Below are 23,195 nucleotides of genomic sequence, written 5' to 3'. Positions count from 1 at the left end.
TCCAGTTTCCTGGTTTCTTGGGCATTTTGTGACTCATTTTTTTCTCTTCTACATTAAACAACATTTTTGGCTAAACCCAGTATTTTGCATACGTACAGGCTCCTTCAGCTTGCAAAGATACTGCACAAGCAGCCATGAGTATCCAGCGCTCAAGACAGAAAACAGGAGTCCTGGCTCCTTGTTTTGTGCTCTAAAACATATTCAGGGCAGAACCCCATCTCCAGACTTAAAGCAAAAGGAAAGAACAGCACAAGATACTGCTTTTGAGAAACCTGCCTCATTTGTTATGATAGAGGAGAGTATTATGGATTAGCTGGCAATACATGGAAGGAGTTGCCCACCTCCCACGCATATCTTCCCAGAAAATGTTTTTACAAGTTTAAGACAAGCTGCTACATAAAGCTATACAAAAGAAAGACTAAAGCCTGATGACAGATTTACTTACATGAGGCTTGGGACGCGAAGATGCCCTTGCTGTTAAAGAGCTGGCTCAGAAGCACTGCTCCGCTTTGCTTATTAAACTGCACAGAAAGGCTGTTTGTGTTTATCTGCTGCTCCGGGAGGTGGATTGTGCACTGAGAACAAAAGCTACATGCAAGGGCGCATTCCCGCACCCACTGGCATGGGCACACTCACAGACGGCTTTGCGTAGGACAAGGTCTATCTTCAGCACCAGTGGTCACAGAGGAGGACAGAGCACGGAGGCCTCTGGTCAGATTGCTGCACAGTATGAATCGCTCGAAAGACCACACATTTGGTGACTGCAAAATCTAGTGAGGAGGCACAGAGTAGTAAAGGGTCCTGCGGGAGGAAAAGACGCAATGAAGCAAGGGCCAGGATGGCGTGGGTAACGGAGCGCACACCAATGGAAAGACTTAGTGGCTCCTGAGGGGGAAGTTAGGCAGTTAAAGGTCTGTCTGAAGCAGATGTGCTCGTGTTAGCTCACAAGTCAACAGGCACAAGAGTTAGGGATGGGAAACGCAGGACAGGCAGGGAGAGAACAAAGCCAGTGGGAAGTGCAATGCACTTTCGGCGCATCCCTCTTCCACCCGCTTGGGAAGGTAACTTGGACCAGGAAACCTCTGCTCAAGCTCCAAACTACACTGCCTGACTGCTCGCGTGGCCCCAGCCAAACCTCCCTGCACACACAGCCCTGGGGGGCTGGGGCCATCTCCAACACAAAGCCACCATCAGCAAATGCCACAGTAAGGGACATGGAAGACAAATGGTAGAGGAGACAGCCAGAGGGCAGAGCAGAGGACATCAAGAGACATCCAGGGCTGACTCCAGACAAGGACTTGCAGATAGAATAATCTGGCCAAGTGTCACAGGGAGCCGAGCCTGCAGCCCCTAATGGACTGATACGCCAGGAGCTGGAACAGAGCATAAGCTCCTGAGTAATTTATTCTTCTACAGCAGACTGTGCTCCCAGTGCTTACAGAGATTCAGCTGAGGAAGAAGAGGAAGACCCAGGAAACCATCAGCCCTCATCCCTTCCTCCACGGTCACACTGACCCTTTCCAGAACTGCTGTGGGGCAGAGTCTGTGAATAAAAGTGGCTGCTTCATCCACACTACAGCTACAGCCCACCCTTCTCTCCATGCTGTCCTGGTGTATGAAGAAACACTGACTGGCCTTAGTGTCTCTTCTGCACAGATATCTGCTGTTCATCTCAGGAAAGTGACTTTAGCTGAGGTAATTCACCACAGTTTGGGGTAGGAAGACAAGAGGGTGAGGTTGATCTTGAGCTAAAGATACCCCCTCACATGCTTATGAGCAAGAGATGAGTGTGTGTACTTTTGGAGGACTGGGGGAGCAGTGGTTGAGGCAGAGAACTGAAGGGCATTTTGAATCCTAGACCCACTGTAACCTAGGGCAAACTACTTTTCTGTCTCTTTGCCCTATTTTCCTCAAATACAGCATTTTCCCAAAGTTGATCCGGAAGCTGACCCACTCCTGCAGATCCGGAGAGTGGTGTATCAGCAGGCCAAACTGTTCGTGTCCTAGTAGTGTTCGCAAAGGCAAATAATGGAAAGTATGCCGGTAGTCACAACATGAAACTACAATTCAGACCTTCTGGCTCCTTTTCCAGCCTTGGTGACCTTTCAAAACCACTTTCGTACTTTTGCTTTCTAGTTCTAAAATAAAAGCTGTATTTCGCAGTCAGGTTGAGAGACTGGGTTCATGTTTGGGCTCTACCTCGAGGTCTGTGCTGAGGTAGCTCTAGAGAAGGGCAATGCAGTACTACCGCCATTACTACTACTGTATGATTCACATGATACTTTCTTTTCAGTATTATTCTTAGGAACAATCCCTGGGAAGATTTTGGTTTCACTAAAAAAAGAAAAAAGATAGATTATAGGCAGCTGGGATCAAAAATAATCCCATTCCCATGTGGTTGGTTCTATTTAAAGAGACATCATACCTATTTTTGAAAAGACCAGTTTCACAAGACAAACAACTGACATTCATCAGCACAAAGAAATTAAATACACAGAATATAATTTTCCAAAAGCTTTAGGTGTGCCTGAGATGACCCAGAGTATGGGAGCAGGGGGTGGAAGCATGCCCTGTGCAACAGAGCCCAGACATCTCCCTGGTAGAACACAAACAGGGAGTAGTTTTCCTAACTAGCTGTTAGAGGAAGATCTTGGTTTCAAGCCCAGGGGCTGAAGGGTGAACACAGCCACATAGGACCAGGAGTGCATGGAAAGTATTTTGTTCCCACATTTCTGTTCACTGTCCTTGATATGGTCAGGTGGGAAAAAACACGATGCCACGTATTCAGCATGAATTACAATTCCAAACAATGGGCCGAGTTGTCCTCTGCTGAAGTATCTGGTGGTTGGACAGAAGCCACTGAGCTAAAAACATCTGTGCCTTGCAACAAATAACAGTTGGAGGCACCTAGGAACTAGCAGAGAGTGAGAATCCCAGATGGCACAAGAAAAGGAGGAAAGTCTTATTCCACCTGCATTCCCACTGCGTCCTCCATGGTTGTGTGCTGGGGAAAGCCATCTGCCAGGATCCAGAGGTGCCAGGATGGGCTGAGGCGAGTGCTGCAGCTAAAGGACATGAGCAGACAGAGCAGAGAATGCAGGACGAGCAGAGGGACACAGCTGGGAGTACTGGGATTTCACAACACGGAAACCAGGGCATGGTCACTTCTGGTGCTGGCACATCCTGACCCTCATGCAACTGCTGTGAAGCGTTAACCTCGTCCTGGGCTACAACCTGGAGGTAATTTAGACACATCTGCAACATGGAAAATCCCAAGCCACAGACTCTAGAGTTAGTTTGGGTGTTTTGCTCCAGGACCATCTCAAACTCCAGCAAAAACATTGGGTAAAGAACCAGCCAAGACAAGGACCACATTAAATTTCTGCTGGTGCTGCCCATACAATTAAAGTCACTAACAACCGGTGGGAAATCAGTGAGAGGCGTCTCAAACTCAGCATCTTCAGAGGAAGACGCTCGGCACATCATCCACTGCTGCCTCATTTATTCTCAAGACTTAAAACAAGAGGTTTGGGGCAAATGCAGATGGAACAAGGCTGAACACAGAGGAGTAAACTTGCTTTTGTTTGTCTATAATATTAATAGGCGCATTATGTAATTTCCTTGGCTTACTGATGCAGCAACTCTGGTTACAAGGCAGGATGGGATTTCCTTGAGGTCATTCCCCCAAACTGCGTGAGCTGTTATTTTCCTGGCTCACCCACAAACAGAATGGTTTGCTCTTCTGAAACATGAATGTCCAACTGTTGAAAGGTTTTGCCAATCAAAACATTGTGGCCTTACCCCATTTTAATAATCTAAGGCATCAATCTCCCCCTTAGTATTTGTTTGATGTGTTCTGCACCCTGCTGAAATATCCCCTCCAGACCTCCCTGAGCTCAGGCTCCGATTGAAGAGAGATGCCATGCATCAGGCCTGCAGCTTTCTCTCTGAAACATTTAGCAGGGGATGGTGGTAAAATGTATTTATTTTCATGTATTGAGGAAAGACCATATATTCCAGCCTCTTTTTTTTTTCCCATCACTCAGAGATGGGCCTGAGGCCAAAACGGTGCTGCTAAGCTTGTTTTCTATTTAAAACCTTCATTTTTATTAATAACCCTTTACAGCCTACACACCAGCACTGCGGGAGTTGCATTTCCGTGTTATGTCATCGTGAACTGTTATGTATTTAATTCCTCTACCCACAAACCCATATGGACATCATTAAACACGCACCGTACAGTATTAAAACTATGTTCCATAAAGTGTGATTTAGAAAAAAAAAAGACCTATGAAGTGTGGATTTTTTTTTTTTCCCTAAGGTCATGGGAAAATGAAGAAGTAGAGGAGAGAGAAAAGGTTCAGCAGTGCTGCGGGTTAGCTTGTAGCTCTCCATGCCTGCAGACTGAAAACCCAGCCCGCCTCATCCACCACAGAAGATTAATTACCCCGTAACTTCAGGCCAGAGATGATGAATTTCTGTTTGGCAGACCAGAGACAACTTGTACAAAAATTGCAGGTTACAAACCAGCACAAGACCTTGATGATTTTATTTCTGCCAAATTAGGTTTCCATCACTTCTCCTGAAAGAATTTGCCTTTAGTGGGGCAAAAGAGCAGGTTTCCCCAGATTGCTGAGGGTTAGTTAACTGGGCCACTAGCACAAGCAAGGGTAGATCCTTGCCCCAAGTAAGACACATGCGTGGCACAGAGATTGCTCCCACATTTGGTTACAGCCCCAGACTGGCTCTTCCTGGCTACAATCTCTGCCAGCAGCAAATCCAGCATTTGGGCAACTTTTGCAAGGCAGTGAGGGGACATTCATCCTCAGGACCTCCTGTCACTCCTCTGCTATCTCTTGTGTGGGATTGGGGATGAAAAGATACGGGAAAGAGAGAAAGTGATGGGAGAAATACATCAGAGAGCAAATAAATCCAACGTACAGATTGCCAGCGGGAAAAATAGAAATGAGTGTAGCAATGCTGGGGGGAGCAGGGCAGAACATACTGAGAGGGAAGAAAACAATATCCAAGGGATGTAAGGATAATGAAAAACCCAGAGACAGCTAAAAATTATATGAGAAAAGATATGTCAATATGAGACAGAGAAGCTGATGCAGTCAGAGATGGTAAGATTACAAAAAGAAAGCAAGAGATAAGAACAAAGCACAATTTAAAAGCATCCAGTAAAAGATTTGTGTATGTATGTAAAATCAGAGACAATAGGTCAATTGCCTACAACACGCACTAGACAGTTTGCAGTGACGTAGCCCTTTACACTGGAGTGAGACCTGCCTAACCCTTTCTGATGGCCAAATTTCCTCTGATTGCAGAGCAAGTGCTAGCTGAAGCAAATAAACCACAGTGAAAATGGTATCTGATGGGATTTTACAGCAAGTACAGCCACAGAAAGGTTTGCTGCATAGCCTTGTGTTTATTGTTTGTCTCAGAACAGCTGCATTCCCTTATGGAGACTATATTGGTGCTCTCTTGATTGTACAGCTACATAATTAAAAGGTCCCCTCAAAGACAGAGATGAAATACACACCTAGTTGCTTTCAAGCCCTTTGGGGTTTTCTTTACAAAATATCAGTAAAAATAAATTCATAAAAAGAGCATTCATCTAAATGTTCAGGACAGTTGAGCCTCTTTGCTGGTTTTGTTGGCCTCAAAGCCTGTGTACATGTACTCCATACATACCATCTCCAGGCGAGAGAGAAGAGTTAACAGGATTTGCAGAGGGGGTTACTGATGAATGAACCTCCTTTATATCCCAGCGCTCTCCAGAATTTTTCATCCCCATCAAACAAACACACACGTGAATATACACACAAATAACTTTGAGTGCACATGTGCTCCTGTTGAATTCAGTTCACTGTGTAGAAAAACACCCATGTGGAGAAATGTTTGGAGGAGGAGGAGCACTCTTGGGATGAGGCTGACAGCAAGTTCAGTGTTATCTAGCTGCATTACTCTGGAGGTGAAATGTTTTTGACATGTGTCTCTGTAGGGCTGTGTCCTACTTCCTTCAAAATCTGGAATTTGCTTTGATGTTTCACAAATAAAACCTTAGAAGAAGAAGCAAACGTGATTAGCAAAACTTCTTCAGGAAACTTGCAAAGGACCAAAAGAGCCTCAAGCTGTTAAATATTCTATTTTGGGTCAATGCTCTCTTAAACTGATAGTCACATCTTCTACTTTTACAGTTCCCTGGCATGTGAGTATATTTGAACTGAACGTATCAGAAATAGGCATAAGATTGGAGATTTTCTGAGCATGTATTAGGATAGACAAAATCATAAAAGAAAGCAACATTTGTTTGTTAAAGCAAAAAATTCTCTGTTGGTTGATATTAATTCAATCTTCTCTCAGAAACGTTATTTATCCTGCCAGGGATCAGGACTTATTGGGCAGTAAACCAGGACTCAGTAGTTTATATGTCTGTCAACAAAAAAATTAAATATAAATCACTTGTCATAAATATGCATGGCCAAAATTTTCTGATTTATGAGGATGTTGAATGATTAAGGCAAGAGTGTATTTTTTAAAAAAAGCCTTAAGAGAAAGCAGACAAAAAAGGAAGGAAAAAAGGCAGTAATAATATAATGCACTGGAAACAGGCCTTCCATAAGAGGGGGAAAGGGACTCCTCTTATGTTGCCTATTTCATCCCTTGCCTAATAATCAGAAAGGCCCTGACTTTCCAAGTACTGTGTTTTTCATAGGCTGGAAGCACCACAAAGCATCCTTCATCAGTCTGGCCTTTTGGCAGTTCTTCTCCGAATGCAAATGCTACATCTGGAAAAGGCAGGAATCCTCTCTCCTGCCTGAAAGCCTCCTTTTATCTCTGTCCTCGGCAGAACTCCTGCTTCTTGCAACCACACACTCCAACATACTACTTTACTGAAGGGATTCAAGGCTTTCTCCTCATCTGCTGAGCTTCTGCCTCTTCTTAAAGTCCCAGCTCACCTTCAGAGCCTGCTCGCTCATGAGCAGGGGGCACCCTGCCATCCCTCAGCCAAGCATCTGTAAAACAGCCCCCTCACAAACTCACAGATGAGCATGAAAATAACAATGAAGATTAACAGAAGCTTATTTGTCAGGCCTGGTAAGAAGAGCATCTCATTAGCTGGTACGGCCTGTGGGTTTCAGCTGCTGGGGGCTCCTGCTCCCGCCAGGGGATGACACTGATGCACCATGAACATTAATAACATTGTTAGTGCATGTCCAACAGAGCCCTGCTTTGTGCATTGAGACGACTTGGAAAACAATAAGATACTTTTCTACTGACCTCTTGCTAGAAGAGTTTAAAGCTGTTTGCAGTGATGTGAATGACTCCAGCGGCGTTCTCTAGTTGCCCCTGGCCCTTAGTTTCACTATGAAGATATCTGTGGAGGTGAAGGAACTAAACCAGAGCCAGCAAGACGCCTCACTGCTCTGGTTACTGGCTACAGAGACTGCAGAGGTTATGTGCAAGCTGAAGAACCTTGTTATTGGGACCACAGAAAGGAAAGCACTCATGTTTGTTACCTACATGCTTCCTCAAATTTGGGAACTGTATTGTTAAAATGTTCCAGGCCACAGACCAAAATGCAGAACATCAGCAACATGATCTGATCCCCACTACAGAGTAAAAGCCACCCCAGTTACACAGTCTGCATACCTTGCTCACGGTTGCCTGTATTTTCAGGGGGTTGATGACAACCTTACACCTCACCTTCTGGTCCCAAGTTCAGAATAGGTGAAATCATTCTCCTCACCTGGGGTGAAAATTCACTGCACCATCCCTGGTGTCACAGTGCTGCGGTTAGGCTTTTTCATTGTGAAACCCTCTCCGCTCCTATTTAGCAAATATTCATAATGCCCCAAACAAGAATTGCACCAGGGCTTGCTCTTTAATGTGTTCATGAGCCCTTTCTTTGCTCACCAGATACTGGCAGGGCAGAAAGGCATCAGCCACTTGAGTGATGCTCTCCTAAAGCATCCCGCTACAAGAGTGAGGTATTTTCAGTAGGCAGGATCAGACACACCACAGCACCACGAACGGCAGATCAAGTCACAACCACCACCCAAGTCCCAGCACCCAGAGACTTGAACCCCACCTGCAAAGACATCTGCCACATGTCTCTGTACATGTCTGTTCACTCTAATGCCATCCTGCTGCTCAGTAGGGCTGACGAAAACTATCCAAATTCTGGATTTTGGGGTCCCTTTTCCACAGGAACCAAGAGGCTAATTTTTGGTAAAATGTTTTCATGAAAAGAAAGCTCCTCTTTTAGTCAGATTCAGAAGATAATCAACATCTCCATAAAATACTGCACTTTGATGGAAATAAGAAAATTAATTTAATCTTAACATCCCCAAGAACTCTACAGCTCCCCTAGCAAGAGAGGACAATGTTGGAGAGGTTCTGTCAATAGAAAAAGGACTGAGACCAGCAACGTATCCAATGGGGAACTGCAAAGATGAAAACATATTGCTAATTCACTAGTGAACCAGGACAGCTTCAAGCCTCTGATGAATGCTGTCTCTGCTATGAGTCATTCACACTTCATTCCTAGCACACTTGGATGGGAAAGGAAAAGGTTTATCTGTCAGATATGGTGCCCCTGCTGTCCTAGCCCCACAGTTGTTGCAACAGGTCTCTTCTCATAAAGTAAAATAGAGATGTTTTGTCCCCCAACATTCAAAATTTTCTTTTTCTTTTATATTTTCAAGCACTAGGTATCTCAGGTTACTAGTGATTTTTTGCGGTGGTTCCCAAATGAGCCTGAACTGCTCTGATTTTTCAAACCCACAAGACTGTAATTGAAAGCAAATGTAATCAGACATATACAATGTTCTGAGGTACACCACAGTGCACTGCAGTCAGCATTACTGGAGTGGCTATTAAAACTCCTTGGAGCTGGGAAGCAAATACAGCTTGCAAGAATCCAGCAAATAACCAGTATTTATTAGATTAGACTAAAGTATTGCAAAGCCACAGTCAATCCTCTATTCAGAATATATCCGAGGTCTGTTTAAAAGAACATCTTTCCTGAGCTTAGGCCAATTGTTTTAAGAGCTGTGAATGGAAACAAGGAAAGAATTCTACTTTTAACACAACAAATTCTGCAATCCTTACATCAGCGTAAATCTCCAATAGTCCATTACTGTCAGCAGGGCCATTCCAATCAAACTCTGGCATAACTGGAAAAAGAAAGTGGCCCAAAGACAAAGGGTATCTTTGAACCCAGACACAGAGCTCTAGCTAGAGATAAGCAGTAGCAAATCCCTTCCATAAACCTCCCAAACAAAATGCAAGCATCAAAAGCAGGGGGTGAGGGGTTTAATTGAATTCCCACTGGCACTTGAGTCTGCACTTAAAAGCAGGTCTAGGGTTATCTGTGAAATTTCAATTAAATCAAAAGCTTTGATAACACGATAAGTCACTCCAGAGTTTGGAGTCAAAACATGTTGTTATTTGATCCTCTGCTTGTGTTTCTGGGAACAGCATGCATGAAAGACAGTCAGATGCAGACCAGTCAAGAAGACGGAAAAGGTGGAAATGAATCTACCAATAGATCATTGTGTCTCCTACAGCCAGAGCCACTTAAGGTCTGTTTTTTTTTTGTACATCCTAAGTCCTAAAGAAGGTACCTCAAGAGATTGAAGGACAGAGCAAAACAGATCATCTTGGATGCGTGCAGTGCTCCAGGGGATGGTTCCCTACTGCCAGAAATGTTTTTTTCTTTCCAGGCTTGCTACAAGCAAGATTTTAAACAACAACAGCATTGGAAACTGAATGCAAAACTCAGTGGACACAGAACACCAACCCCTGTTTATGTAATGAAATGAACTGCCAGTGCAAATCCATTGGTGGCACGGGGTGAACAGGTGGAACCGGGTGCACCAAACAGTAAGTGTCTAATATGCTGTTATGCTAGAGCCAAGCCAGAAAGGAAGACCAGCTCTCCTCCTAACTCAAAGCAGGAGGTGGTGACTCTCCAGAGAGACCTAACTTGCTCTACCCCTTGTTCTGCACTATTTGATTGCTAACGCTTCCTCCTCTCCCTTCAGTGGCAACTGCTGGATGCTAAAGGCAGCACCAGAGACTCTCCAAGTCCTGTTTACTGAGGAACATCACCTCCACTTCCTGGTGTTTAGACAAAAATCCTCCACCTTAAAAAAATATCAGGTGTAAACTTCATCTGGCCTGTAGTCAACAGCATTAAAGCACGTTGTAAACAATGCTTTCCCTTGTAACATATAGTACGCTTGACAAAACCCTATCAAATGTAATTGGATGTCTTACATTGCCCCCGGCCAGTTCAGAATCACATACAGGGTTGCACTAGACACGTGTCCATGAGAAAAACACTCTCTTTATGACCAACGAGTCTACTGATCTTCAACAGCCTTAAAAATACAGGAACTCTCCAGATAAGCAGTGTCAAAATTATGTAGTGATCAACAATAGGAAGCACACAGCACTGAAAAGTCCCATCTAACCCCAGGCACTACTGGAGGATAATTTATCATCCTGGCAGCAAACACCCCATTGAGCATGTCTGTCCATAGTGCCCTCTTGTTCAGAGTGGAAAAAGATCTTCCTTAAACAATAGTGCGACCATATTAAATATAGACATAGCAATGACAAGCTGGATTCTTCTCCATGATATAATTATATTTGTAACATAAGCTGCCTATTCTTGTTTTTCAGAGACGTGACACACAGAGGACAAGACAGGCTATATTAAATTCTGTCATGTTAGTGAAAACTCCACCCCATCTCCTCGTGCCTGGCAGGTCATGAGTGAGCAGTGACAGACACCTCAGTGCACGCAATTAACCTGTTAGCAGGGTCTCACCAGAACAAGAAATGCAGATAAGAAGAGGAAGTCCCCATTCCTCTTCCTCAGTTGCAGGCTTATTCACAAAGCACGGCAGGCACAGACCCTTCTATTCTGCATGGACATAAAGATCTCTTTTGTGTTTATCAGCATGGGTGATTCAACCCTATGGGCTGCCTCTATTCTGGAGCATCAAACCAGGCATCACCAGTCTTTAAACAGACGGGGACAGACTTTTTAGTACAGCATGTTACAATAGGACAAGAGGTAATGGTATTAAACTAAAAGAGGAGAGATTCAGGCTACATGTGAGGAAGAAATATTTTACAACAAGGGTGGTGAAACACTGGAACAGGTTGCCCAGAGAGGTGGTGGATGCCCCATCCCTGGAGACATTCAAGGTCGGGCTGGACGGGGCTCTGAGCAACCTGATCTGGGTGAAGATGTCCCTGCTCATTACAGTGGGGTTGGACCAGACGAGCTTTGAAGGTCCCTTCCAACCCACACCATTCTACGATTCTATGACTGTCAGAAAATCCTGTGGCACTGAGTCAAACAGTTCTAGAAGTGAGGGCTCAAGGATAATGGGTGCCCCAAATACTTCACCACAAGCTTAATAACCTTTGAATCCAGTTATTTTGGTTCTGTTCCAATTCTGCCTCATTAGCCCAGGTTTTCCCCAATGACAGATGAATAAATTTGTTCTTTTGGCTCCCTAACTGGTTTTGCATACAGAAGCACCAGCAGAACAGGTTTTCCTGACAGATTTTGGGAGTAATGTTTCCTCCAACATTGAGTGACGATTTTAAAAACAAATTCTTTTTCTAACTGGTTATTTCTACAATTATATTATGGAAGGAAAAAGGTTTCTTTACCACAATCAAATCCTCTTAGCAAACCTCTGAAACCGTACATCTGCAATCATACTGCAGATGCAGCCATGAGATGTGAGAGACCTTTCCAGTGTCAAAAAATAAATCAATGAGACAGTAAGGAGTAGATTTCCCAATCCCCTGCATTAACCACTAAACTTCTCCAGAAGGAAGGAGTTTTATGGGTTAAGATAACATTAAGCGAACTATTATATTACTTTCTAATCTACAAAATAGGCATTGGCAAACTATCAGCAGTGATTGTTCCTTTAGGATATGAACAAAAATTCCTGGACAGGAAAAACAGCCCTCGAGCCAACACGCCTGGCATTTAGTTTTTTTTAAGGGCAATATCTCCACATTTCAAAACACCTCTTCAGTCCCAACTCTTCTACAGAGAAAGAAAAAAAATGTCTCACAAACAGTAAACTTTTGCAGGCACTGACACTACCATTGTATTTGGCCCCAGCAAGGCAGTGCCCGGTGCCACTGCTGAAGCAGCTGCCTGTCAGCAGGGCTCTGATCTCGGTCACATTCTGATGGATTTGAGATAAGTTTGGTTATTCTTAATCCATCCTGTGCCCGTGACAGCATGCCACTGTCAAACCCTGCAGCATGCTCATAACGAATCCAGGCAAAAGCTATTTCTGTACAGTTGACTGCCAGTGCCAAGTGTCAGTACATTAAACTATCCTTGCTCCTCTCAGCCCTGTGTCCTTTCCCAGTCAGACCTACAAAGCACAAGCAAATCCAAATGCGATATTCAAGACAAGGAATAAAAGCTCTTGCTGTACGGTAACAGCAGGAATGTATGCTGTTCCTACTGCCATTCTTCTACATCTTTTTTTTGTGGTTGCTGAACCTATTTAATTTAATGTGCTTTCTGTTTACCTCCATGTTTATAGTTTGATATTTATCTACACATATTTTTTTTTTTAATTTTCTGGATGAGTACCAAGAAGATTCAAATCTTCTCCCAGGAAGGCTGAGTTATTTCCTGATATCACCGATGCTGTGGCAGATTTCAATATCCTCCATTTGATACTCCAGCCCAAATCATTTATATGTTGCATACAAAAGGGAAAGTCCCACATCAAACTAAAGAAGAGGACGAGTAATGCATCTGGTTTTTGGTTTGGTTTTTTTTTTTTTTCCTGTTCCTAGAGATGCTTCTATTGCTGCATTTGCTTGGTTTATTTAAGATAACAATCTCCAAGTGATATCTTCCCAAAGATCATGATCATATGCATTGATGAAAGGCAGCGCAGACTGTCGGGGTATCTAGAGCCCCATCTGACAACAGCCGGGTCCCAGAGATGGAGCTCCCTTTCCCTGGGGCAGAGGGGGCACAACTGGGAATCGGCCACACTTCACCACTGTGTTCCTGGGGCACAAGGCTGCCTGACCTCTCAGCCACAGATTTATGACACAGTATGAGCAGGATACTGTAAAGCACTTCTGCAATTTAGAAGCCGAAAAGCAATGTTCATGACAAATTTAGGTGCTGAAGCCAAATATTTCTAGTAAATACAGCCCCAAAACAGGCATGTTTGAAAAACTAAACACAGGTGCTCTGCTTCACTCAGATGCTCAAAGAGCTGCGGTACCTAATTCCCACTGACATCAATGAGAGCTGGATGACTAATGAGGAGTAGCCAAGAAAGGCTCTTGGCAAACTCAGCCCCAACAGGCTATTGTATCCTTAGCTACCTCCCAGTGAAGGTGATCCAGTCATTCTTTGAAAAAAATTGACTTCTTCCCTTCAGAACAGTGACTCTTAACTGCCTTATGCTGCCACCATCTTTATACAGAGGTTTTCCTGCTTTCTGTTGTACAATTTACTTCCCAACTGATAAACCACACAAAAATGAAACTTCCACCTTTTTCCGATTTCGCATTTCTTAGGGAAATTGATTTCCATTCTGCATCTCTCAGGCTAAATGAATTTCCCTAATAAAATGTGTGCGTTCAGCAGTCAAAATACCACTGCCAAGTGAGGACTGTGACATCAACTGTCATAAAGTGGTGCTGACCACATTCCTAAACAATGTGAAAATTATCTGTACTGTAAGTCCAGTAAGAAAGAGCAACCACAAAAAGAGAATGACAGCTTTCCTCTCTGCCCAGAGACTCAACTATCAAATGTGTTGGGAAATACAATTCTAAGGGGATGAAACTGAAGAGAAATATAAGGGATGAAATCTAAAATATTTGCATAACGTCAAACAAATCAGAATAAACACAGATACACAGATACTTCACAGATGAAAAATTTTCCTCCTTACCAATAGGTAATTGAATTGTTATTACAAGGCAGATCAGAGGACATTTGGCAAACAGAAATACTTGTATGTAAACACAGTTATGCTTATGAATAGAAAAAAACGTATTAGGGAACTGTGCTTCAGCACTGGTAGACTCAGAAACTAAAGCAATCTTCCTTAGCATGGTCACTGCATTACCCTGACAACTTCTTTCCAGTTCCTTCATCAGAAATCTGTAATATGTGAAGAATAAAGGGAGAATCCAGCTTCCATTTTACAGTGGCTGCCTGACATCTGAGTATCTGAGTGTTACGCCAGTATTTATGTGACAGAGATACGATCAGTGAAGCTCATGGCTGCAGAGCACAATAAAGCATTTCTGTTCTTCAGTAAGGGCACCTTCAGCATTAAGTACACTTTCTGCATCAACCCTCATAATATCACGTCATCTAATTAATAAGTTGCCTAGTTTTCCTGGATTTGCATATTGCTTGAAAATTGCCTTATGATTCTTAGAGGAAAAACATTCTCGGATACTGAACACTGCTTTAAATTCAGTTGTTAATATTATTAGTAGTGGTTTAAACACACATCTCTTCAGAGCCTGAAGGCATTTCTGCAAGGAGAGTACTGGAGAACTGAATCCTTGGCTCTTGGTCTGCTTTTTAGACTGGATCCAGACCCAGAAAGAAAAAACAAACTCTCATATGAGTGGACTGGCTGTGATATTTTGAACCCAACTGCAAAAAAAGCCCTAAAAGCAGTGGACCATATGCAATGTCTAATTGATTAATCCTACTCTTCAGGTATTTCTGGTATTTTGAGTAAAAAAGAATCATTAAAAAAATGGTTTCTGAGATTTTGTTTGTTGACTATGAGCCCTGGCCTGACCTCAGCCTTGAATTTAAATCCCCAGTAGAAGTCTGAAACTAATCCACCTCTGGCTTAGTTATCAGTAATTATAATTATTAACAGAAGTGTCCAGTAAATGAATGGCTTTCAGTGACATGGTGTTTTAACTTAGAATAATAGATAAATAAAAATGCACTTCCTTCTTACCTTACAGTACCTTTTCCCATAGCAATGCAGGACCTGCTCCTTACATGGCCATGGTAAAAGACACAGCCCAGCCATTTGCCTATATGCATTTGCATTTGCTCAAACACTAAACTTCCATACATTACAAAACTAAGCAGTTGAGAACGGCTCCTCCTGTACCAGAGCTGATGGTTTGAATCTTGCTTTCTCTGCAGCTCATCAGCAGAGCCAGAGCAGCAGAACCCGCTGCCCTGGGAACAGCAGCCCTGGAGCTCCAAACCCGGCCTTGCACATCAGCTGTCCCAGTGCCTGCCAGCTCCCTCGCAAAGGCCATGCTTCCACCACGCAAAACAGTCTGGGAGAGCTCCCAGACTATCCCTTCTAGGAATTTAGTGTCCTGTGGTGTCTCCCAGGCAGCATGGAGGAAATGTGCTGTTGGGAGCTATCTGACCTGGAGGTAGCTCTGCTGGCAGGAGCAGACTCAAAGGACACTGTCAGCAATTTCAAACGCTATGATTTCTTGAGACATCTCTCCAGCTATCTGCCTGTAAGCCGCTGGACCCAGACGAGGTTTAATGGGGCTGAAAGGAATACCTTCTGCCTATTGTCGCAGGACTCGAAAGCCTGGACCATCACCAAAACAAGAAACAGAAAATCTAAACTGCAAATCCAGCCGAACAAATTGGCCAGATTATAACAGTGTTGGGAAATCCCAGCTTTTATTATAGCTGGACTGTGTGCTGCTCAGCACTGTGGGCCATCGGAGCACAGCAGCAGTAGGAAATGACCCTGTAGGGAGCAGCCTGTGAGCCAAACACGGCATAACCCAGAGACAACAGTGCACAGAAGCAGGGAGGAGGCAAGGGTAGAGCAAATCAGAGTTATAAGGAAGAAGACGGGAACACATTTGTAAAAGTGCCTAAGGGACTACGGAGAAATGTTGGTTTCTTTCAGGACAATAGGAACAAAAGCGAAGGGCACAGCTTCGCAGCTGAATTACTGCAGTATAACATAAATTACTGCATGTGCATCATCACAAGTCATGGCTCAGCAATTAAGGGCATGAATACTTCTCCACACATCCCAGCTGCAAGGTAAACCAGGCTTTTTTTGTGCCTCCTCCCTTGAAGTTTAAGCTTCCATGTTTTTTCTGGCTGGGAGCACATGCTCAGTCACTGCTCTGCAGACATGCAATAACTCAGTGCACTCTCTGGGCTCAACAACTCAAATGCCCATGGGATTAAGGCTACATTCCTGAAAATTAGTTAATTAAACTCTAGGTCAGGCTTTGTCTTATGAGGCTGAACTGCTGTAGAAAAAACAGAGCAGGTGATCATGAAACTAAAGACCATCTCGTCGTGCACAGAGAGAAGACATGAAGGCAACACAAGCAACTCGGTTCTGCCATCCCTTGGTGGCTGAGTCCCTTGCTTGACAATATTTGTCCTCCTTTAACCCAGCCAGCTGAATGCCACATCTATGGTGATACACAAATATATGAACCACCTCTGCACTGAGGGTTAAAAGAAGCAGCTGAAGAAATAGATTAAAATAATTAGGGTAGTCTAGATGCTGCCCCCAGGCTACCCACCCTACCCTCAGTGAGACGAATGATGGACCGTGAGGTCCAGGGAAGACTGAATTCACAGGGCTTGGGCACCACTGGCTCACTGTTTCTGGAGAGGCTTGGCAGAGCAGCAAAATGAGGGAATAAATAGGGGATTTCTCTGGCTGATCATGCTCCTTCCTGCAGTGAGGCTGAGAATTGCTTTGGAGGTGTCCTTCCCCTAGACCCTACACAGTGGTCCAGTGAGCCCCAGATCTCCTCCCTTCCCCCTCAGTTCACAGAAGAAAAACACTAAGATGTTTCTGTTGGCTTTTACATCATCTTTTTGTAGAGACTAATCTTCAGTTTCAACAATGCATCTTTTGTGAAGCGCTCCCAGCAGAAACCTTAGACACCTTCCCTAAGATATGTTTGCTTACAGAAGACGAGGTAGGATTTGTTTAAACCCAGCTAGATTAATGTCTTGCAGATATTAGTGAAGTGAGATTTAATCGGGTTATTGCTCTACATTTTCCAGGGAAATAAATCACACTTATTACGAGGTTGGAATAAGATGCGAGGCTTGGGCTGAGAAAATTTCATCTTTTTTGTTTTTCTACGGGGGGAGCGAATGGATAACTTGAAAATTGTTGCAAAGCTGTCGAACAGGGAGCTCAGCAAAAGGCCCTCAACAACTTGCAGGAGGGAAAAGAGAATGAAAGCCATCATGTCAGCCCAGGGTTGGGCCTTAGTCCCCATTCTCTGCCTTGTGGAGGTCTAATCCTGACTCTGTTTTACTCAGAACCAATACTGTAGGGTCTGCATCAGTACAGAAAGAAGACAGGATTTTTAAACAGCGTTTAAAGCAGACTCCCAAGTTCTATTTGAAATCTTCCAGGTGAACTCCCCCATAACCCTGGGAACCTCATTCCTTTTCTGGGTGTCTGTTTCTGCCTGGCACGAGGGAATGTTTCCTTGCATCAGAGAGGTGTTCCGGGATCAAGCAACCTTTGCAAACCTTCTTACGGGCCCTAAATGGAAACTGTGATGGTCAGCAGGTCTCAGAGTATAGGCATATCCTGCTGCAAGTTTCTAAGTTTGCAATATGTGTTTAACAACCAAGATGCAACTGTATGTATTCACCTCAGATATTTTTCTAAAACAAGGCTGGCTAGAAAAAATAAAAAAGCAGCTCTTTGCTTCACTCTCAGCTACACTAGCAGTGTTTTCTTTAGTACAAATGCTAATACATCCCCGTGTATAAAACCGTATATGTGCAAAAGACAAAGTCTGGGAAATCAAACTGCAAAGGTCCTCTCCTCTACACCAGCATGGGAACAGACAGCTGAAGCCAATACAAGTCTTTCCGCTAACTACAGGTTTTTGTGCACTTAAGTGCCCAAAACCCAAAAGCTGGGTTTTCCCCTTACTCTGTGCAAACACCGGGGAAAGCAAATTACGGTAACACAGCCTGCAATCAAGTTTCAAATTGTGTAACAAAGCAGCACAATACACAATGGGACCAAGTCAAAATCTTATTGTGAAGCACAATAAAATATATCCTGTTCAGTATGAAGGAAAAAAGGAAACTTCAGGCAAGGCAGCACAGTTGCGTGTAAATACCCTCCTGCCAATGCTTTCCCCGGATAAATCAGTTGTCTGAACCCTGACTGCATCAGCATGAATCAGCTCATCTGCTCCAAGGTAAAGGCTACGATTCTGTTTCGTGTTCAATGGGAAAGCTTTTCCCAGCCTTTTCTTGGCTTCCTGCTTCGAAAGAATAGACTCTCCAGAGACAGTTTTGGATCTGGACCACAATCTTGCTCCCTTCAGATAACTAAGTATCTCTGGGAAGGAGTACATTTAAAGAAGCAGCTGGTAATTACAAGCCAAGTGCTTACTGGCAGGATTTCCCCCTGCAGCTGAGCCAATACTTTTGGGAGATAAATGACCTGATAATTATCAGGTAAAACCCACAAGCCAGGGGAGGTTCCCTCATTAGAACCATCAGTAAGAAACAATGCAAAGGTGGGCGGAGGATGGCTCAAAACTGTGTCTGAGGGTTGCTTGACTCCCCTGTCCTCCACACACCCAACCTGGTTGTACGTAATCGCTGAGCATTTTCTAGGTAGTGCTTGAAAGCTAGAAAATCTGTTCCCACACCTACAGTAGTAATAAAACCAAATGACCTTTTCCTTCCAGCTAATCAAAATGAACTGAGCAGCACTGGAAATCCATCACAGCACTTACTCTTTTGGAGGGTTAAGGTCTTCTGGGCGAGCCTCAAAGAACCTGAAGACTTCATCACACTGTGAAATGTGAGGAGGAAGCCGAACCAGTGCCTGCAAAACAAAACAGGGAGGGAGAAGGACTTAGAAAAGTCAAGCTCAAAATATGGTCTCAAACATCTAAACTACCAAGAAAAAGGAGCCAAAACAGTCCTGGCAGGGGGAAGGGAATAGAAAAGGAAAGCATCACTCCTGGCTACTTACCTGAGAGGAAAGGAAATAGCATGCCTTGACTGCAAATGTCAAACAGGGTGCAATGAACTGAGACAATCAATGGTTCTTAGAGTCAGCCAAAGTAATTCTTTTGCAATGTGTACAAGAGCAGAATTTGGTTCACATGTGCAAAATCATAACACTGAGTAGATAAGTGCTCTGTGGCTGGGACTGTGTTTGCACAGCACCTCAAACAATGCAGTTATGGCCTACAGCCTATATGTCAATGCACACAAATTCAAGCAGTGAAAATCTACAGGCTCAACGCCCACTAATACAACAGATTAATGTGGTCCATAAAGCTTTCCATTAAGCACTGTCGACAGAAAAAAAGCAGTTTGCTACAAACAAAAACAAACCAAAGAACAATTTGCTCCTAAATTAACAGGAGAGGAAGTCTGATTAAGTGTCTGAAAAAAAAAAAAAAGGTAGAGAGGCTATATCTGCATGAAGAAGGCTTCACAGCACATCCTGGCTAATGATGTCCCTGCACTCTGCAAGGCACAGGTAACGCAGCGCTTGTCACATTCAGCAGTAGCCAAGTACAGTCTGGGAAGCAACCACATTACATTGAAATATACTGGAAAGCAAGACTTCAAACCAATGGGACAAGCACGCAAGGCAGAAATGTGCTATGAATTTACTGTTCAGAATCTAGTGCTTGATGGTGCCAAAAAAGGCCAAAGAGCTGTCCCCAGCCCACGGAGATGGGACAGCAGCTCTGAGTGACATGACTCTGAGATTGCCTCCAGAAATGACCAGCAGGAGAGGAAAAGAAGCTGGAGTTCACCTGCTCCTGTGCTAAGTTACACTGAAAATAGGCCACAGGTTAAATATAGACCAAGCTTCTTAAAGGTGCTGTAAACCTGTTTGACAAAATGAGATTGTCTGGCTCTTCTGCTAATTGACAAACAAGCTTGAAAGACAGGTGCAAAACTGCATGAGAGCTGAATGAAGGTGCATTAGGGCAAACTGGTTATACCAACCTGTGAGACATCTGATTGATCATGGTCAGATATATCAGAAGGCCCAGACAAAGCATGAAGGTAGGACACAGCACTTGGTTTACCCTCACAGCTGTTTTTAACCAGGCTTTAGAAGTGGCCAGATTTGTTTCCAAGACTCCTGCTTGGGGATGTAAAGGAAAAGAGTTGAAAAATGGAAAAATCCTGCTCTGAAACTGCAGGTCTCCAGTATTACGTGATGGGGTCTTGTTTTGAGGGGGCCTGAAATTCAAAGCCGAGTGTTTCCAGACTTACAGCTCTCCTTTCTCTGGTAGAGGGGTGTCATAAAAACACAAGAAAAATCAATTTGATGTCAGCAGGCCTATGAAGAATGAGACACTGGCCTTTGGTCATGTGCAACTGCACTACAGAGCAGAAAAGACACCTCACAATAAGGAAGCAGCATCAGATGCAAAAGTCGGGCAACAGCCTGGAGGGTCCAAGTGCCAGGGTGTGTGTCCAGAGCACTGCTGATTGCTGCACCAGCATACGATGAAAGATAGCAGGTAGAAAACTCAAATGCTTTAATTTGAATGGAGGATGCCCTGGTCCCCATTGCAATCCACTCGATCTTGCATAAAAGCCTAACGAAGGCGTGAGCTCTCTGCCCTTATTTCTACTGCATTTAAATAATGCATCCAGCTGGCAAATCAGGACTAACACTGGGAAGTCAGGAACTGTCCAGAAATAGTAACAACCACAACATGTTGAAAGAGAAATGTCTCACCAGCACAGGCTAACAAGGACATAGACAACATTAAAGTATGTTTTATTCATCTGCATCTCAAGCAGGAGACAGACTACACAGAGAAGCAATGCTGTCTAACCAGCAGTGGATGGGGCTAAGATTTAGTTATGGCTTTATTACTAACGCCGTTCTTGGTTCAGGCAGGTTACTTAACCTCTTTCCACCAAATTCAGCAGGTATAGATCTTCAGTTAACCATTTACAACGCTGAGCAACAACACCTAATCTGCAGAAAGGTTATGAGGCTCAGATACTTAATATCTACAGTATGTTCTGAAATCTCAAAGGGCTTGATCTTTGCAGTCAATGGGGCAAGAGCAAGCACTGCAAATGATTCATATCATTACTAGAGAAAACACAAATACCCAGGTTATACCTATAACAGGAGGTCCTGGACATCAGACGCCTTCTCAAAGAGTCACCACTTCCCTACAGGTCACAAGTGTTCGCCTTTCCCAGAAACCAGGCTACAAGTGTCAATACTGAGCTGGAGCACAAAGTAGGTTTTCGGTGACAGAGGAGAAAAATCCTACCAAGCTGCCATGGAGATTTGTGTTTCTAACTCACAGGATGCTTTAGAGAATCTGACCTGCCCGAGTCAGTCATCCCCCACCTGGAAATCCCCAGGAGCACTGTGGTCCTGCGGGGCCAAAGGGGGTAATTGAAAAGCACCTCTGTGACTCCAGGCTTTCGCAGGCAGTGGATAAAATCAGCCGCAGCCATTTCCACACCCAGACATCCACCTTCCCACCCTATGGACACGGCAGCCCTGCGGCAGGGCAGGCTCTCCTGCTTCTGAATCACCTCCCAAAGTACTGCAATTTTCAGCCCAGTGCATGGAGGTGAAATGAAATCCACCCCGTAGTAACGTGCCATTGCATGTTTTTCAGGGAGCTCAGGAGTAAGTATGCAGCTAGTCAATTTTCACTGGTTTTTATTAAGGAACAAAACCTTAAGAAGGGGTAAGAAATGCTAAGAAAGGGTAAGAAAGTGCAAACAAGGGTGTAAAACCCAACAGAGTTGGTCTATTGATTTTGGACAGTGGCAGGGAGCAGCAATGCTTTTTTGGGAAACAACTGTCTCTCCAGCAAACACACAACATCCACCCAGGAGCAAGCCAAGTCCAACGCGGTTCCAGCGTGCAAACAAAAAGTGCATTGAGGAGATGAGGGACAACCACTGTCTCTCTGCAAGGGGAAAACGCAAGTTTCTGGCACTTCCAGCAAGAAAGTTCCAGGGCAGAGCTGCAACAGTCTGGAGGAAAGACCGCAGAGTCAAGGAAAGAAGGATAAAGAAAAAGAAGAAAACAGATGGTAAAAGAATGGAAAGGACAGGGATGTGACATTCTTCCTGGGATGTACAAACCAGTGGTAAATGCACACATCTTCAAATAGCAAGCATTCAGAAACAGCAAGGAATTTGCACAGGAAAGGTGAGAGAGAAAAAGTGCCAGCAAGCAGAATTCAGCCTTGCACGATCACTGAGTACTATCAGTAATAGCACGTTTCCTTGCTCAGCATGCAGAGGTGGACGTGTGCTGCTCAGACCTCACATGCTCCTTAGGAGATAGGCTTTTATGTGTTATTTCAGCCTGTAACGATGTCTCTCTTTCCGTATTACAGGCTTCAGACAGTCTCGCAGAGTGGATGATTTGAAAAGCTATTGAAAAGCCACAATGTCAGGCAGGGTGTGAGCAAGCAGCTCTCGGTGCTGAGGACAGCTGGCTCCGCACACAGCATCAGCTCATCAGCAGGCAGGCTGCTGCACGCCACACACCGCATTCGGAGAGGAGCAGAGCACCAGTCACAGGCAGGGGTTCATTGCTTGCCGTTATGTGAACTGCAAACAGCTCCGTGGGACCACACTACAGCTAGAAGGCTTCACAAAATACACGTGCATGGGTGTAAAACCATGCAGGTACTTGTAAGGATGCACTGAGTGCTGCGTGTTGTGTTTATGCAGACACATTTATAAAAATCATACGCACAGACATGTACATGTAGAGGTGTATAGCACATGTGTAGATGTATGTGTATATGTGCACAGAATGATATTCACCCCACTGAACTTTATGTCTCTAAAATGGGAGAATGGTCACACTTGTCTATCAACTTGCTTAATCGCTAGAGAAAGACCAGCGTCTTCAGGGGCTGCTCTGGCTACCCCACCAGGGACACCTAGCTCTGGGTGGGGTGAATCACCAGCTGCCTCTCCCCGCAGCCCACTGAGCCAGTTCAGATCTTCTAGATCCCTGATGTTCCGTGGGTCAATCCCAGCTCTGCACACAAATACCCAGCACCAGCTGACAGTACCACATGGTTATGATTCACTGACGTTTCATTATCAAGCAACCTTTAATTATCGTTAATCATTAGTGCCAGATGTTTGGGAATGG

At 44.2% G+C, this 23,195-nt stretch overlaps 1 protein-coding gene across 2 annotated transcripts in view; it reads right to left on the bottom strand.

Moving 5' to 3' along the window:
- SH3PXD2A (SH3 and PX domains 2A) overlaps window positions 1–23,195 on the bottom strand; it is a 269,229-nt gene that overhangs the window by 132,545 nt on the left and 113,489 nt on the right. For both annotated transcript variants that reach the window (XM_065639536.1, XM_065639537.1), the window contains exon 5: window positions 18,799–18,890. In XM_065639536.1, coding sequence (XP_065495608.1) covers window positions 18,799–18,890 — 92 coding nt within the window. The remainder of the gene's footprint in view (window positions 1–18,798; window positions 18,891–23,195) is intronic.

Source organism: Caloenas nicobarica, chromosome 7 (assembly GCF_036013445.1).
Source record: "Caloenas nicobarica isolate bCalNic1 chromosome 7, bCalNic1.hap1, whole genome shotgun sequence".
Taxonomy (NCBI): domain Eukaryota; kingdom Metazoa; phylum Chordata; class Aves; order Columbiformes; family Columbidae; genus Caloenas; species Caloenas nicobarica.
This window is presented reverse-complemented; position numbering and strand designations above follow the sequence as displayed.